At 37.7% G+C, this 18,874-nt stretch overlaps 1 protein-coding gene across 3 annotated transcripts in view; it reads right to left on the reverse strand.

Moving 5' to 3' along the window:
* Window positions 1-5,611: 5,611 nt before the first annotated feature.
* The window catches only part of Tgfb2 (transforming growth factor beta 2), an 82,633-nt gene continuing 69,370 nt past the window's right edge, over window positions 5,612-18,874 (reverse strand). For 2 of the 3 annotated variants that reach the window (XM_047521610.1, XM_047521611.1), the window contains 5 exons: window positions 12,369-12,501; window positions 12,136-12,246; window positions 10,457-10,634; window positions 9,153-9,306; window positions 5,612-6,106 (listed from right to left, as the gene is read on the reverse strand). In XM_047521610.1, the coding sequence (XP_047377566.1) occupies window positions 5,948-6,106; window positions 9,153-9,306; window positions 10,457-10,634; window positions 12,136-12,246; window positions 12,369-12,501 (735 nt within the window). In that variant the 3' untranslated portion in view covers window positions 5,612-5,947. The remainder of the gene's footprint in view (window positions 6,107-9,152; window positions 9,307-10,456; window positions 10,635-12,135; window positions 12,247-12,368; window positions 12,502-18,874) is intronic. The other variant, XM_047521612.1, reaches the window with a different exon arrangement.

Here is an 18,874-nt window from a genome sequence, read left to right on the forward strand (position 1 = left end):
CTCTAGAGCTGGCCAGAGTTTGGTGATGTCACCTGAAGAACACATCTGTGTTCTTTCAGTGGGGCTGGCACCTACAGGAGAGAAAATTCTGCTTTGCGAGGGGAGCCCGTGAGATTATACTGGGCCATTTTCTTTACCACTGTTTTTTTTTTTTTTTTTTCCTTTCTGTTTAATTATGTCTGTTCTCTTAGGCTGAATGATTTTCCTAGTTTTGATCACACAGCACAAAGTCTCCCTCAGTACATTCTGTTCCTTTTACTAGATCTCTGCCCAATTACAGGAACACACTCATCCCTTCTCCAAACAGCCATTACTTGCTGAAATAAAGAAACCAAGGACACAGTATTTCAGGGAAATAAAGACTCAAACAGGGAAAAACCTAAAGCAATATTTTTATTTGAGGAAAAGGCAACTGAAAACCCTTCCCTTTGCAATCTCCATATATATTGATCCCAGGATAATATTTGTATTAATGATTTCTCCAACCTCAAAGGATCTAGTTATTATGTTCCAAAAGAGGTAGAAAAACATTTCCTCTATTACCTCCAACCTGGAATAGTAGTCAAATCAGGTTTTTATTTTTATTTGTTCAGCACATGGACTATATTGACAGAGACAGGAAAAGGGTTAGAGAATAGAGTGATCAGTTTAGTAAGTGAGTAAAAAGGTATGGGCTGGGCATGGTGTCACTTGCCTGTAATCCCAGTTATTTTGGAGGCTGAGGCAGGAGGATGGCAAGTTCAAGATCAGCTTCAGAAACTTAGTGAACCTCTAAGCAACTTAGAGAGACAATCAGCACCATTCAGTTGAACCCTACAGAACTGCCAGTATTCACCACGTTTGACCTATAAAGATAGCTGCTTCATAGGGTATGACTTAAAATTGTTCAATTACAGAGACAAAGGCTGGAAACATAACTTAAAGGAATAGCTTAGCTCTTGTTTCTAAACAGAGCTGCTTTCAAATGCTACCCCAGAACCATCTGAATAGCAATAGTTTGAAGGCATAGACATGAGTCACATATGTAATTTTCAATCTTCTAGTAGCCATATGAAATAAATGAAAATAAACAGGTGAAATTAACTTTAATAATATACTTTATTTAATCCTACATATATCTAAAATAATACTATTTAGACATGTAGTCAATATAAAAAGTATTTTTAAAGAGGCATTTTACATTTTACATTTTTGTACTACGTCTTCAAAATCTGGTGTGTATTTTGTACTTCTAGCACATCTCAATTCATATTATTCATATTTAAATTGCTCACAAGCCACATGTGGCTAGTGTATTGTACAATGAATTTCTAGACCCTCCACTTACAAACTATATGATTTTGGACAAGTAATTTAACCATTCTTTATCTGTTTGCTTCCCTATAAAATGGAGTTATATTAAAAACACCTACATCTTAAGATTAAATGTAAGAATAAATCAGTTAGCAGACAGCAATGTCTGTTATGTGCATGGGATACTAAAATTATTATCAAGTTAGGGAGAGGGTCCTACAACTAGACTCTTATACCTTTTGGCAGATTTAAGCAAAGTTAAAATGAACATTCCCACTTTGTCTTAAACTCTTCTTCTTCTTCTTTTCTTCTTCTTCTTCTTCTTCTTCTTCTTCTTCTTCTTCTTCTTCCTTCTTCTTCTTCTTCTTCTTCTTCTTCTTCTTCTTCTTCTTCTTCTTCTTCTTCTTCTTCTTCTTCTTCTTCTTCTTCTTCTTCTTCTTCTTCTTCTTCTTCTTCTTCTTCTTCTTCTTCTTCTTCTTCTTCTTCTTCTTCTTCTTCTTCTTCTTCTTCTTCTTCTTCTTCTTCTTCCTATCATGTAACCAAAAACTTAATGTACAGAGTTATGGAGCATCCTCAGGAATGACTGATGACTGATGGCTTGATCAATTCATGAGCTAAGGGTCTGGAGGTTATAGGATCAAGATGCAGCAGTGTAGACCTAGGCCATACCCTGGCAATATAAACCTTATTACTGAAGGACTGAAAGAAACTAAAACCAGAACAGGCTGAGAGATATCAAGATTACCATTTAGTGTTCACTAACTACAGACCAATCACTAAGACAAGTACTTTTCAGGTGTTCACTCACTTAACCCCAAGGGCACAGAAAGAAATAGACAAAATTCTACAAGGCAGATGTTCTCATCTTCATTTAGAAATAAAGAAATGGTGAAGTCAAGTGGAGCTCTGTGGTATCATACATGCTTAGTATGTGCCAGGCTTTGGGTTCAACCCCCAGCACAACCACCATCTTAACAAATCTGGTAAAGAAATGGAGTGGCCAAGAATTGCTCCAAAGGATCAGCTGTTAGGTGGTTCTTTTCATCACTGTGATCCTAAAATACCCTCCCATCCTCACTCAGCAATTAAACATGAGGTAAGCCAGAGTGATAGTCCTGGCACTAGCTACTTACTCTACACAGAAGCATGAACTAAGTTTAGAATGAACACTTCCTCTGTCTAGGAGTCATGTATAAATGATCAAACACACACAAGATTGCAGAAAAGGGAATGTTTTCTCTTCTACTGCAACACTCAACTGGGTGGTTTGTTTCTGTGTGATGCTTAGACAACACAACAGGCACAAACTAGCTCTTGCATTAGCTAAAGCAAGAAAACCAGATTGAGTCACAACTACTTTTTTATTAGTTCTATTTATTGAGACATGCAACTCACTTGAGAAGTCTGGTCTTGTAAGTAACAGCCAAGGAAATTTGAGGGAATAGGGTGTTGTCTGTGTGTGTGCGTGTGTGTGTGTGCACACGCGTGCACATGTGTGTGCACAGTGATACGGGTGAAACTGAGAGACGAGTAGCTGCTCCCAACAACCAACTGCAAAGAGCACGTGGCTCTTGTTACATCTGGCTGGCTCAGCAACTATCCAAGTTATGGGGCTACGGGGGATACTGTCTAGACCAGTTCTTTTGGCCCCGGGGTTGGCAGAACATAGAACCAGAAAGCCAAATCATGGTGCAAATATCTCTCTGCATTTTTTCTGGTAGACAGTCAAGCTGGATGGAAACTAAATCTCAAACAATTACCAAATAGCAATAAATAAGAGCATAAAAAGACTGCACAGGGCTTTCTTCAGTCCTTGATAGATATGTCCTGGCTCTTGAGCTGTAGCATGACATTTTCTGAAGGGAATATTCTTAAGAAAAAGAAAAAAAAAAAAAAAGCACAAAGGACAACTTTAGAGGTGGCTTGACGTTTCTAGCTTGAGAATATTCTCAGGACATCACTGGTGTTTTCTAGTCTCAAGGATAGTACTATGAATAGGAAAAACACAGCAATGTATAATTGAAATAATTTATTTACCACTAGAGCACCACAAAAAAACCCCAGACATACATTGTGTTAAAATACAGCATAAATTGGTCATCAAAATACAAAACAGCTATTCTTATATTCCATCTTTTTAATCATGCCAACCATAAAATTGTACTGCTGCTTAACACATACAAACTGCTGCCCCGCCCATGTACTAACACTGCCCCCACTCCCTCCCACCACCCTCCCCTCCCACGGCAATATTTACTTATGGGAAATAAAGACCTTATAGAATCCCCCAAATTAAAAAAAAAAAAAAAAAAGATTCAAGAGATCTTAAAATAGAGCATTTAAAATATTATCAGTGCATTCGTAAAGAAAGACAAAATAATACAAAACAAAATGTCATTTTATCTGAGAGGAAAATACCTGCAGAAATAAAAGTGATTTACACAGATTTAATAGAAAAGTGAAAGAGGAAAAAAAAAATTAATTAACACACACTCAAATCTGGGATTGGGTTCCACCCAACACAAGGGTTGTTCACTATTGCGGCATCCCATCTCTTGCTTTTCCAGTTTTCAAACTTGCAAATCCAATTCTTCATTTTTAAGTAACGGTCAGGAATTCCAAAAAAGAAGTACCCCATGCCAATCAACTTCTGTTTGGATTCATATCTCACTCTGCTGCCCTTTAGGTGAAACTGCAAATATTCCATTGTTTTACCTGTTCATTTTTATCTTAAAGCTGAATAAGTGACAAACGTATCCTACAAACATGATATGAGGCGCCTCCTCTGCAATGACGCAAATCAGTGATTAAAGCAAAGTAAACGCCAGCCTTAGCGACAGGTGACTCTCACTCGGAGGAAGGAAAGAATGTTTGATCATGGGAGGTTCTGGCTTGTGCCTTTCCAACCTTCAAAGAATGTCTACAAAAACCGTAACTTCAGTGAAATGAATGAAATGACTAATGCTGACCTGGACTCTTCCCTCTTTTGAAAAACCAACTAAAATGTCTCTTTTTCGATTTCCCCTTAACACTAAAAATCTGATTTTTAAAGGAAAAGATGTTCTCCTTGAACTAACTGCTTTATAGAAATAATGAAATTCTGTGAAAACACAAATTAAATCAAATTAGAGAAACCTTTCTTAAGTCAGTCCAAGACTGAGTTCAGATTCTTAAACAACCTCATTAAAGCTAAATCATTTCCCTCATTTATCTGTGTGTCCACAACATTCCCATTTTCCTAAAATAGAAGCTTCCTAACTGACTTGGTTAGTAATGATGCTTATGAAGATGAAGGAAGACCACTTGAACTCAAATCTATTCTTTTCAAAAAAAGAAAAGAAAAAAGGGACAAGTGGACCCAGGTAGCTTATGTCATAAAAATGAACAATACACAAAGCACGAGTAGAGCAAATACTATTTTAAAAATGTATTTATAGTGCAAGTCAAAATCTAGGGGCTTTACTCAAAAGTACTGGCCGGCTAAAGGAAACATACAATTGTGAATGATCATTAAAAAGAGCCCAAATTAAGTCCAATCTAAATCAGAGTAGACATTATTACAGAATATAAAAAATATGGTAAGAATTTACACATTACACGTAAAGTAGTTAATGTTTTGATTTAATAGTTTGCAAAAGAGATCCGCAGATGTGCTTTCAATTATGCTGCCTTCTATGCCCATCTATTTTAATAATACAGGACTGGTTACATACACCAAAACAAAGGAAAAAAACTGTAGCATAGCTGTACAGCAATACTTGAAGGTCCAAAGTTTGACCAGTACATGTCAAAACATTTCAACATTTCACTGGTATGCCAAACTGACAAAGAACCATTTACAATTAAAAGAAAAATAAAAAAAAATCTTACAGACTTATTCTGTTCTTCTTATTAACAGGCTTTTTAGTGTTTGAACCTTACACGGAGCTTCCTTAGGCAGTTCGTACAGGGCATGTGTTCTCAGGGCCTTTATCTTAATGCAGACTCACTTGGTCATGTAATAACTCACTTGAGTTTTCATCCCATTAATATGACCTCTTATTTTTTTCTGGCTCATTTGAATTCAAGTTCCTTAAGCCATCCATGAGTTTCTGGCAAAGTATTTGGTCTCCACTTTATACACCTGTTTTATTTTCCAAGGGCAATGAAACGTTCATTATATAGTAACACACAATAAATAACTCACTGTTAACTCTAAGAGTAAGAATGGGAAGGGTGCCTATTGCATAGCAATACAGAAAAATCAAGTGAGGCATGGGATAGGAACGGTGCGTACAGCAACTCCACTTAATGGGATTTTCCTGTTTTTTTTTTTTTGTTTTTTTTTTTGTTTTTGTTTTTTACTTTCACATAATTAACACTAACAAATTCTTCCAGTGTTTATTTTTTCCTTTAAAAAAAAAAAGATTTTGCTTCTTCTCTCTCTCACTTACAAAGTAGGTGAAATGTAGAATAAGGCCTTCCACTTTTTCGTTTCAGATGCCAGTTTTAACAAACAGAACGCAAACTTCCAAAGTATCTGAACTAGTACCGCTTTTTCCAAAATCCGTTAACACTGATGAAACAAGGCTCTCCAAGTTTTCTTGTTACAAACGTCATCATTGCTGTCGTCATTGTGATCATGATTTTTGCCTTGTCAATTTTTCTAAGAAGTTTAGCTGCATTTGCAAGATTTTACGATCATATTGGAAAGCTGTTCTATCTTGGGTGTCTTGCCGATGTAGTAGAGAATGGTCAGCGGTTCCAAATCTTGGGACACACAGCAAGGAGAAGCAGATGCTTCTGGATTGATCGTGTTATATAAGCTGAGAACCTGAATGCACACAGGAAAGGAGAGATACCACAGGACAAGACCAAAACAAAACAAAACAAAGAAAGGAAGAAAGAAAGAAAAATAATTATCTTTTAAACAACCACATCACATTGTTATCAGCCACAGTACTAAGCAATTTTAATTATTTGGGGTACATTACTGGTTTTTGGGTTTTTGTTTTTTTTTTAACTCTAAATTACGGTCAGATTGGTAGGTGTCCTTAGCCATCACCAAACTCACCCTTTTCCCACTCAGTGCTGTTTTCACGTATCTTAAACAAATGATCTATAAAAGTCAGATAGGACAAAATTGCTTATTCTGCAGATTTTCCTAATTTTCCCAACTTGTCTACTCTGATCACTGCCACACACATTTGGCAGATCTTCTAGTATTTGGTCTTGTTTCTCTACTACTTTTTAACTGAAGTTATTTTGTGAATATATATTCTAAATTTCCAAGAAGATTAAGACATCGTTTGACACTGGGGACTCTGTAGACTGTACCATGTAGTCCTAGTAAGTCTTCACTGGACAAAATAATACTTGTGTGATAGGTGAAGAGATCATGGATACATGGTTAAGAAGAAAAATCATAAAACGCTTTATTAAAATTGTCATAAGAGCTTGCATCTACCTTTGGTTATAGAGAAAGATACCTGTCTATAATGTGAAATTTTTCTATCTCAAGTATATTTGCAGGACAATTTAATGTTACCAATTTGTCATTTTTCTTTCTTTTTTTTTTTTTATACTGGGGATTGAACCCAGAGGCACTACTTCACCACTAAATTACATCCTCAGTCTTTTTATTTTTATTTTGTTTTGAAACAGTCTTACTAAGTTGCTTAGGACCTCCCTAAGTTATAGAGGCTGGCCTCAAACTTATGATCCTCCTGCCTCTGCCTCCCAAATCACTGGGATTACTGGTATGTCCCCTGAAGCCCGGCCTAAATTGTCATTTTAAAAAGTCTTTCATTTAGTATTGCTTCATAACTGCAATGATGTTAAGAATGGCATCACATGCAATCTACATTCTTCATGATTCACTTTCTTAGATATTTCTTAAAAGCAGTATTAAATAATGAACCCTCCATTAACCTTCCATATGATAAATGGTAGTGGCTGAGTTGGGGGAGTGGATAACCAGTTCTAAAACAGAATGAAGACCAAGTTTTGTAGTTAGTGCTGTACCTTTATCCCCATTTTGTATCAAAGGGTGTATGACTTTTACTAATGGAAGTATGTAGGATCCCCACTGATGACACAGAGACATTTCCAAGGATGCCATTAATGTGTTAGTCAAACAGCAAGTGACCTTTTCCTCGAGATTCACTGCAATTTTTTCATCCTAAGACACAAGATCTGTTCAGTGCAGCAACACTGACTACTTTATTAAGCTACCCCTGGCGTCTTGGGTAACTATCCAAACCACATATTTGTGACCATGACAGTTATTCTTCCTCTCTCCTTGAAAAACAAGCCTGGTCTCAGCCTTCACACACTCCCTCTGTGTATCGGGGAGGAGAATTATGTTTCTACTTGGCAGCTGGGTTGTGCCCACATTACAGCTACTGCTGCTGCAGCCCAGATGAAGCAGCCTGGCCACAGAGCTGAGACAAAGGGACAGGCATGAGCAAGCTTCCCTCACGTGGGCAAGCACATGGTCATGGGAGAGTGCCAAAGCCTACAGGGGAGTTGGGAAAACAGCTGAAGGAAGGGGAGCCATATTTGTCAATTTCATTTCCAGCCTGTGCAGGCATTTATAAATAAATATACTTCATATTCCACTAACACATGATTTTTCATGAGAACTAAAGAGGAATTTTTATAACACAGATTGTCTAAAATAATTGATAACCCCCAAACTCTTGAATTCAGCTGAATGCATTATGTGATCTTTTTGGCAGCAGGTTCATTTTCCTACCCTGCAGTGAAGGCAATTTTTCTAATGCCTCTTTAATAGGGAGATTTACAGACGCATAAAGAGCAGAATAGAAACCCCCACGTGAAGCCACATTTTAGGAATTATACTCAGTAAGACAGAGCAAATAGAGGCCTTGTTACAAAAAATGGACGGCTGCATTCCAAACCCTGGTTTGCCCCTGATTTTCTGTTTGATCTTGGGCAAGTCATGTACACAATCTAGACTCTGATTTTTGTTTTTGATTTTTGTTATATGTAAGGTTTGAGTGATGTTATTTATGAAGTGCTATCCATCTCTACAATCCTACATCATGAAGGATGTAAGAAGGAAGAAGCATATGCACAAATACCATTATTACAAAGAAAAAGATTTTGCTGATCCGGATTTAGGAACACACGGCATCCAACCATGGACCTGCCTTCTGAGTTAGCCCTCTGTCTTGATTAAAATAACTTGATTAAATACTCAGATTCTTGATTACTTTGGGCTGTATTCAAAAAGACATATTAATTTTCCAATCATTTCACATTTATCTTTTTTTTTATTTCCCAACAACTCTCAAGTTTGGCATTGACAATTTAAAGATAAGTTTAAATATAAACGTTCCTTCATACTGATAAGAAATTTAAGTTTCAGAGAGGTTAAAGAACTTCATAATTCTTCTACAATAGTAAATCACACACCAAAGCACCAATTAAAGTCTTCAATGTTATTTCTAATAAGTCAGTCCTTGATTGGAGGTGATAACATACTTTTTGAGATGGATACCTGTATCCCTTCACACCTTAGCTACATATGACACTATATGTATGTTGACTCAAAAGGTTTTGTGGGGGGGGGATAAGGAACCTAATTATGTTTATAGCTGTTAAAAATATACAACAAGAAACAAAATAAAACTTTCCTCAAGTAGCTTGTAATCTAAATGAGAAAGTTTGACCTACTTTTGAAAGGGATCAGTGTTACTTCTGATTTCACCTACAGCCTACATTTCTCATCTGAAAAGATTTATCCAGCATCTAGGCAATGAGATGGCGAAGGGGTACCAGGACCATTACAGTTCATTTAGAAATACAACAGCAGGTAGCCTAGAGTAGAGGAGATGAGTTAGCCACACACTTACCCTGCTGTGCTGAGTATCTGAACTCCATAAATATGGACATGCTCCAGCACAGAAGTTGGCATTGTACCCTTTGGGTTCATGTATCCATTTCCACCCAAGATCCCTCTTGAAATCAATGTAAAGTGGCCGTAGGCAGCAATTATCCTGCACATTTCTGTTGAAAGAAACATCAATGGAGATTTTAAAACTAATTTCCTACCTGTCTCACCCCAAACCAGAAGAATGACCCATTCATTTATTCAACAAGCATCTAATGACCACATAGATTTTAGTGGTTTTATTGTAATCTCAAGTGACTTTCATGATAGGATGTTATGATGACCTGCTTCATGACTTTCCCTCATGAGTTCTACTCCCTGACTCCCTTGTCTGTGACCTAGAAAGTCAAACCTTTACTCTCAAATGCTTAGTTATATGTAGGGAGGTGGTTGAAAGGAACTGTCCTTTCTAACCACTACTGGGCAGTTGTGCCAGCTAGCCTCCATTGTCCTTTTACATTAAAAAAAAAAAAAAAAGTACAACAGTTATTTTCAAAGAACCACCTAAGGCGTTTTTATTTGAGAATATATCCTGCATTTTACTACCTGTTACTCGATCATAATATACTAGAAATCAAGGAAAATGCTGCATGCAAACACAGGCTCTGAAGGCCCAAAATGCCACTTTCTTGTGACCTCTGACACTGTTATCATGGAGGACACTGCAGTGTCCCACAACTCTCAAAAAAATGAACCCTCCTCTTACCAAACTTGATAAGAAACCATAAAAGAACATTCACTCCCTTCCATTCACATGGGAATGAGAAGTGAGTTCTTGTCCTACTCCTCCACTTCTGTCAGATTCTGTAGCTAATGGCACCCTTCTGCTTTCTCATCTCTGTTTCTGTGAAAGAAATGTGACCACAGGCACTCTGAAGAGAAGGCTAAGGTCACAGAGATGGTGGGTCTTTCTGAATTATGGAGTCACCATCACACATCTCGAATGAATGTATTTTTTCTGGGGAGAAGGGTAGAGTGCTCATTTTCTTTTTCAGCATCAAAGTTCTTCAGAGGGATTTGGAGGAAAATCATGGGGGGCTAGTTTCCCCCTTTCACCCTTTGTTCTTTGCTAATGGACTGGGGAAGACAACAGAGATATAACTGTACAAAGACTCTAGGAGGAACAGTGTTGTAAGATACAAGAGCTATACTGTCCTCTGCCTAGCCTCAGTCTATGAGTTCAACTCAAGTCAATATACAGGAGAAAGCAAAGGCAGTACAAGGGTTAACAGATGCAACTGCTCAGTTTTATTTCCATTTCTTTACCTAAAGCAATAGGCTGCATCCAAAGCACGCTTCTTCCGCCGGTTGGACTGTTGTGACTCAAGTCTGTAGGAGGGCAATAACATTAGCAGGAGATGTGGGGTCTTCCCACTGTTTTTTTTCCTAGTGGACTTTATAGTTTTCTGATCACCACTGGTATATGTGGAGGTGCCATCAATACCTTGAAAAAATGCATTTGGGTAATAAACATTTAGCTTTACCTTCATCATATATCATCAGCTATATATATATATATTTTTTTCTCTTGCATATATTCACAAATAGCAGTGATGACCACCCTGACAGCATTGGCTGGAAATAGTTATTCCCTATGGAAACAGATGTGGCACAATAGGACTACCACAGGTGACAACACTTCTACCTGGGGCTCTTATCAGAAGGCAGCACAGCATCAAAGGGAGGGCTGTTGCTTAGGAAGTCACTGCAGAAGAAGAATTCGACCTACAGCCCCAGACAACCTAGGTAGATTATTTTAGTCGATCGTCAGTGTAGACTGTGTTCAAACCCTGACGAATGAATCCGCAGCCATACAACATGCCTTGTCACCCGCTGGCTCACCTTCTTCCTAAGGCTGCTAAACTCAGAAGACTTTCCTAATGAGCATAAACTGAGACTTAGCTCCATGGCAGTGAAATAAGTTCAAGTGAAACAGAAGTCACCCTTACCTAATGCTATTTTGGGAAGCTGCAAAGAAAGGGCTTTTTCATTTATTTTATGGCATCCTCAACACTTTCCTGATTCCATCTGAGATTTAGAAACTTGAGCTCCCCGAAGCATGCTCAGGAGACTGCCAGTTTAAGCATTTAATCTCCACACTCAAGAGAATCATGACTAGGTTAGAGACTGAAATAAATCTCTAGACCTCTGGGAGTATTTTTCCATGAGCGAGGGCCACTGTAGCCTTTTAAAAGTGGATGGAGGTCCCAGGTGATGTTAGGAGGGAAGAGATCAGCTCCCAGGTCTGGCAGTGCAGGCCAATGCTGCACTGGCCTGTGGGCACAGGCTTCCCTCTGGTCTCTTCCCCCAGTGACTTTATCCAATACACCAAGTGACCCAAGCCCTTCCCGTCTTCTCATTCTCCCTGGTTTTTGGTTTGCTCACTTAAAGTTGAGCATGGGAAATCTAAAGCCTTGTCATGTGTTTATAAACTATTATAAAAGTCTCATAAGGAAAGAGACATGAAATACTGGGTACAGGGTTGAAAAGGGGGACTGTTCCAACACAAGGAAGGTGAGCCATAGAAACTGAGGCTACAGAGAACTTCTTTCTCTGGTGAAAAACAGTTGTCAGTTTCTGACATTTGGTTTGGGGAATTACCAATGGATTTCACAGAGTGTATGTTATATAGTCCTATCATATCAGAATAGTTGGAAAGTTGGTTTTGTTTAAATGAAGAATAAAGGGTTTAACTGACTATTTGATATTTTCAGGGTCCACGAGCCAATCTGTTAGTATTGACCAAGTTATGGTGGGGTACCGAGTATGAAAACTGGGAACCAATCCCTTTCTTCTAATCTTTTCTGCCTCCTTATACTTTTGTCCAGCCATATCTTTGCCCACACCTCACCCAACGATCTCATTTCCACATGCAAAGTGACTTTACCCCCATGAGATTATCAACACAAGCCCTCCCCCACCTTGAAAGACCAAGTTTCAGTTACCTGCAAATCTTGCTTCTAGCTCTTCACTTTTATTTGGTATGATGTAATTATTAGATGGTACAAAGGTACAGCAGGGACAATGTAAACTGATTTTAAATCCCAGGTTCCTATCTGGAAAACATTAAGTCAAGGAGGTCATTTGTAGGTTTACCTGCACTTTTAAATCTGCAATCAATTTGCAATAACCGAGGGCCACTGAACATCTAGGGAGAAAACTAGAAGGTGGTTATGACCTTTATGGTGAAGCCATTCATGGACAGCATCAGTCACATCGAAGGACAGCCATTCGCCTTCGGCTCTTGTTTTCACGACTTTGCTGTCAATGTAGCGCTGGGTCGGAGATGTTAAATCTTTGGATTTGAGGATCTAGAGGGAGAAAGGGCAAGAGAAAAAGCTCAGGTGGCATACCGACAGCCTGACGAAACCCAAACCATGAACATTATCCTAGTTCATTATCTAAATTTAGCTGCACTCCAGTGTGTCCACGTATTGTCATCTGAAGCATGGCCACATGCATAAAAACATAACACCAGGCCACTTGCCATGAAAAATAGAGCTACTAAATCAGCTGCATGTTATGATAAAGGTGATGGGAACCATAAAGCCAAGTGTCTAAAAGAAAGTGGCAGTAATTATTTTGCTTTGCTGACATAAGCTTTGCAAGATTTTGGCCATAAATTCTATGCTATTAAGTTAATAGTTTTGTTATTCTGCTTCCCTACTTCTTTAATTTGAGGAGCTGGGGTACAGAGAGGGACAGGGGGAGAGATCCCTTTCAGAGAACTCCACACTCACCATCCAAAGACCCTGAATTATAAATCTTCTGCCAAAGACAGCAAGGTCCTAACCTTGGTTCCTAAATCTATTGGCATTAAAATACGTGTCCTGCTTCAGCTTTTGAGGTAAGCTTCTAGCTGGGATTTTTACTCTCAGTGTGACCTGTGAAGATTTATAAAGATATTCCACATCCCACAGCTTAAGAATGAATCTGGGCAGGAGCAGTCTGGCACACTGTGCAGCTGAGAGAATGAAAGCGTATCAGGTCAAAAAGAAAGAGATGTCAATTTCAAGTAAGAGCAACTGTAGCATGCCGTTGGGTTTCTATGGGAAGTGAATAGTTGAGGTGGTTTCCAACAATTCTATCTTGAAACCGTAGTGTTTTATGAACCAAATCACCATCCTAAGTCTCCTAGAGCCACAGTAAATTCCTCGCCTTGCCCTACAGCCTGCCTTTGCTCAGTACCTTGGGGACTCGAGTTCTGTTGCTTTCCACTGCCCTTCCTCAAATTCAGTGTAATTCTTCACACTTAGGGGTTTGGTCCCTTTGACAAGTTCACTAGCCTCTCCAGGTCAGGAATCATACTTTCAACTTAATATCATTTCAAAGCATAGACTCAAGTTAAATCATTTCTATTAAATGACTATCTGAAGATCTAGGTGATTTATTAACTCTCCTTTGGCCTTGCAAAGCAAAAAATGTGTGATTTCCCACTGATTTTAAAATGCATTTTCCTGTCAGTGTGTGTACACAATTTATTTCAGGTAATTTTACAACACATGGTCCCTGAAATACTTGGCATTACAGTAGCAGTTTTGTTTTGGATTAAGAAAATATAAAAGAGGAAGGAGATTTGTATGATCAAACTCTTGGATGCCCTCATGAATTTTTGACAAATCATACTCTTCAGGCCTGCCCCAGTGGTCCAAAGAAACCCTCTAAATAAAGTAAATCTAGAAGCAATCATGATCCTGTAATAGACAAAAGATTCTTTTGGTGAATTAAAGGAGCAAATAGATATGACTCAAGGACTGGGCACAATAGACTCTGGATTTGGCACACATTTCATTTAATGTAATCTTCAAAATATTGCTGTAAGGTAGATTAAAGAAACAGAAACTCAGGGGGGTAAGTAAGACTCCCAGTCCCTCACGGTGAACAAGCACTGAAAGAGGATACAAAGCAACTCTAAAGTCATTTTTCTACTTCAGTGCTGGAATTTTGAAAGCCAAAAAAAATTATGGGAGTCAAAGTCAGATCCTGATTCACCCTGACCCCTTTCCAGATGGCAGAAAACATTTAATAATAAAGGCAGAGATCTTGAAATAAGATTATAATAGATGTCAGTACAGGATGAAAATATACCATGGTGGAATGTATACACAGTTAATGCTGACATAAAGCTGTAACTTTACTTAACAGCAGTCAGTCCTCTGGGAATCAAAGCTTGCCTTGAAAATAACTCCCAGTTGGGCAAGTAAGACACTACTTATCCACTTCAGAATAAATGGCATAATTAACCTAATACAGCATAGGAATGATAAAAATCATGCTTAAGAAGAAATTTTCAGGCATTTCCATCTATCTTATGGGCTAAAAGTTAATCACATACTCAGAACTCATTTTTCTGTCTTCAGATTTTTTTCCTTGCTGATCTCCTATAATGATGCACTATTACATAATGCTTTGCATATTTGCTATGCTCCTAATTAACACTGTATATATATATTATTCATCTTCATATAATGAACACTTAGACACACTACCCAGAAAAAACATTGCTTTCATCATTATGTGATTATATACACATAACATGATATAATTTATGTTATATATCAAAATAAATCTATCACATATTAAATGTCCATGACATGTGACACATGTATATGTATGCACACATACACATATATATATAATATTCAAAACACTGAAGACACTGAAATTCTTTTAAATAACTAAATTATGACCATACTAACCAAATGGACAGTAAAAATACATATTGGTGAAGCTATGAGAATTATTTACCTCATAGAGAAGGAATAATCTGGATTATCTTTCTCTGAAAAGACAATAAAGGGAAGTGAGGAGACTGGAGTTCTTTCTGGTTTAAATCTCATGAAAGACTGAGGGTTAATGGCTTCCTCCCCAACCAGAGCACGAGATAGCTCAGACGATGAACAACTTCATACTCTCAATGGGTAAAAGGTCATCTATATTTTTTACTAATTCAAGATTCAGGAACAGGTTACATGTAAATCACCCAAAAAGAGTTAGTGACGTAGTTCTGAAGCAGAGAAGTGACTTTAGTCTTGTGAGTTTATTGTCTTGAACTTTATGAACAAGGAGTTCTTACACCCACTTGTTGCAATTTAACTCCATTCTTCTTATCCAGTCCTTAGTGGAAACAGGAAACAGCTGCTTTCCATCACTCAGAGAATATCCCTCATATTCTCAGAGACTATTATTAAGTCCCCCTCAGCATGCTTGCTTTGTGTCTCTAAGCTAAATAAATCCAGTTCCTTCAGGCCATATTTAGAGGGGCAATTCCCAAGTCTTTAATCATTTGAGTGGCTAACAAGGATGGAAGATGCTATAAAGAAGTATTCCTTCTATAGTTTCATGATTTCACTTCGGAACTGTCGAGAACACATTCTAATCACATCTCAACATGGAATCTTAACTTGAAAGCTGTCTTCTTCCTAAGAATAGGTACAACTCCCTTTTTTCTATTTCTCTTCCATTTATCACCCATAGTGGAAGGTTGTTTGGGAAATCAACCTGCTGCTCTTGCTCATTAATCTTTTCTTCATTTCAAGAATTTATAAAAAGTTGACCAGATCAGCCAACTTCTCACTCTATTTTAACCTCTATGGTCTGCCTTTCTCCAGTGCCGCTGATTTTATTCTAGCTATGCCATAATAATTTCTTATATATTTTATCATGAAAAGCACAATTCAGGTGCATGGTAGAGGCTTTCTTCACTGGCACACATGTAACTGGTCTGATTAACCAGTATACTCCATCCATTCCACGTTCTGTTCTTTGTATTGACTGTTACCCCCAGCACACAGGGGTTCAGGGCTGAAAAACTACTCTCTAAGCACTTCTAGTCTTGCCAGCTGAGTTGTACACTTTGTGAATATCAATTGTATGCATTTCTAAACACTTGAACTTGTTATTGTGATTACAAAAGCTAACTAAATGGTTTGAAACTGATTAATACAGGACCGAAAGAAAAGACACCTGTTGCTTCTGTGGAAAACCAAGTTGAATGTCATGGAAATTCTTCACAAAGACAAATTGATTTAAGAAGAAAGTGTTTTTTGGAAACAGTTTGGCAGTTCCTCAAAAGAGTAAACATAAAATTACCACATATGATCCAGCAATTCTGTTCTTGGGCTTAACCCAAAAGAATTGAAAATAGAGACTCAAACAGATACTTCTATGCCAATATTCATGGAAACATTGTTTATAAGAGCCAAAAGGTGGGCTGGGGATATAGCTCAGTTGGTAGAGCGCCTGCCTTGCAAGCACAAGGCCCTGGGTTCAATCCTCAGCACCACAGCGGGGGGAAAAAAAAGCCAAAACGTGGGGGAAAATGTCCATTGACAGATGAATGGATAAACAAAATATAGTATACACACACAGTAGAGTATTTTTCAGTAATGAAGAGAAAGAAAATTTCTGACACATGCTCCAACAAAGATGAACCTTGAGAACATTAAGCTTATTGAAATAAGTCTGATACAAAGGATACATATTGCATGATTTCACTTACATGAGTGTCTACAACAGGCAAAATTCACTAATATAGATTGAGGACTAGAGGTTACCAGGGACTGGGAGTAGAGGATAATGGGCCCATTATTGTTTAATGGGTACAGAGTTTCTCTTTGGGAAGATTAAAAAAAAAAAAATCCTGGAAATGGATAATGCTGGTTGCTGCACATCATTGTGAATGCACTTAATGTTCTTGACTTGTATAAAGAATGGTGAAAATGTAGTTTTTGTTCTATGTTTTACCACAATCATTTTTTTTCCCCTAATTTTAGGTGTGAGAGAGAGAGCTATAAAATAAATAAAAAAAGAAATAATACAATAAAAATCTAGAAGGATCCTGTACTTGGGCTGTTCAGTAATTATCCTAAAGCTTCTATCTACTTCAAATTAATTAAAACTAAAAATCATAGATTGTGCATTATGAATGTGTTCATGCAAAAAATAATACAGCACAGATGAGCAATTGGCACAGCTATGTCAAAGAAAATTCCTTGGCCTTTTATAAAAAACAACCTCAGCATGTAAGTTTGTGTGTGTGTGCACATATGTACAAACAGACACGTATTCACATATATTTGTTCTAAGTTCAAAAATTTTAAGATTTGCATCTCTCTCTTTCTCTTATGTTTATACACTCCCCTACTTTAACTTTTTTTTTTCATTAAATAGCTGACCAACAACAGTTCCTGACTGAACTAGAAAGAAGGGGTTTCTAAAGTATTGAAAATGAGATTTAGCTGTCTATGACTTAGCTGCTACCCACAGAGGTGTTTGAACACTGCTGTCCTTACATTACTACTATATACATATTATATATGACTTGTGCAAAGTACTCACATATCTCCTTTGGCAAAGGTTCTAAACTCTTCACTGAGTTACAAAATTCTTATACAAAAGGATTCATTCATTTCTCCACCACTGGAAAGCAGCCACCCAGAGACTGGATAGAGGTGAAAGTCACTCATATTAACCAATAGTTTGGGGGTGAAAAAGAAGAAGTAAAAGTCTGGATGCAAAGTTATAGCCAGAGACGATCTTAGACTTAAAGAATTAATGGTATAAGTTGACACAAGATTTGGCTTAGACACCAATAGCAACATCTCTTACACTCCTATGGAGACATCACAGAGTTACAAGAAAACATTGGGATTCAAGTTAACTTTCCATAATCAGATACTAACAGTCCTACAGGAGACCAAGAAGGCATTGCTATCAGACTTCTAATGGAAAGGGACTTTAATAATAGCTTTGTGGAGAAAAATTGACATCAAGTTAATTAGTGTTAACCCATCTCAGTTTTAAATGCACTTAATGTTTTTAGTGCTCAACCATATTTAATGCTTAAATGTACTTAAATATTTTAAGTGTTTGCAGTGACTTTGTACAGAGTGATTAACAAATGTTGAATAAACATTCACTCTGCTGGCTATGAGCATAATTCTCTTAGATCTGTTTGACCCAGAGTTATTAACTTCAGCGACACGAATCACTCACATTGGAAAGGCACTTAGAGACCATCGGCTCCAACCCAACACAACTCACTCTCTATTATGTCTTTGTCCGAGCACAATGACCTCTCTACTTTATGAGAAAGATCATCCCACTTTGGACAATTCAAATTGTTCATATTCTTCTAGATCTTGGACTTGAAGTTCCCATCAAGTGGCCTCAGTTAATAGTAGTGCCATTGCCTCATGCTTGCACAACCATTGTAGTTCTTCAAATATTTGAACATTTGCACATGTTTTTGCATCTTCACAAAAACCCTATGGGGTAAGCATGACAGCTTTTACTCTCTACATTCTATATTGAAAGGAAAAGATGCCTCGAGTGCTTCAGTGCAAAACCCAGGAAGAGCCTGGATTAACATCTGGCCCTTTTAATGCCAGCAAGGGGGGTTTTCCAACAGTGCATTTTCTTTTTCCTCTCCCTGGCAGGTCCCAATCACAACAGTGGTTTCCTTCAACTACTTCCTTCAGGACAAAGTACTTCACTATCTTCGTCAAGCCCTTTTTCCATATCTTAAAATTAGTTTCTCAGCAAACTCCAGGTAAAGTCTAGCAGTATATAGAGGATATCCAGAATGGACAATGCAGACCCAGGAGTAGCTGTGTTTCCCTTGTTCTGATCAATATTTTAAATACAGATGATTTCCTTTTGGCAGCAGCCACATCACACCAT

Source organism: Sciurus carolinensis, chromosome 12, assembly GCF_902686445.1.
Source record: "Sciurus carolinensis chromosome 12, mSciCar1.2, whole genome shotgun sequence".
In the NCBI taxonomy this organism is placed as follows: domain Eukaryota; kingdom Metazoa; phylum Chordata; class Mammalia; order Rodentia; family Sciuridae; genus Sciurus; species Sciurus carolinensis.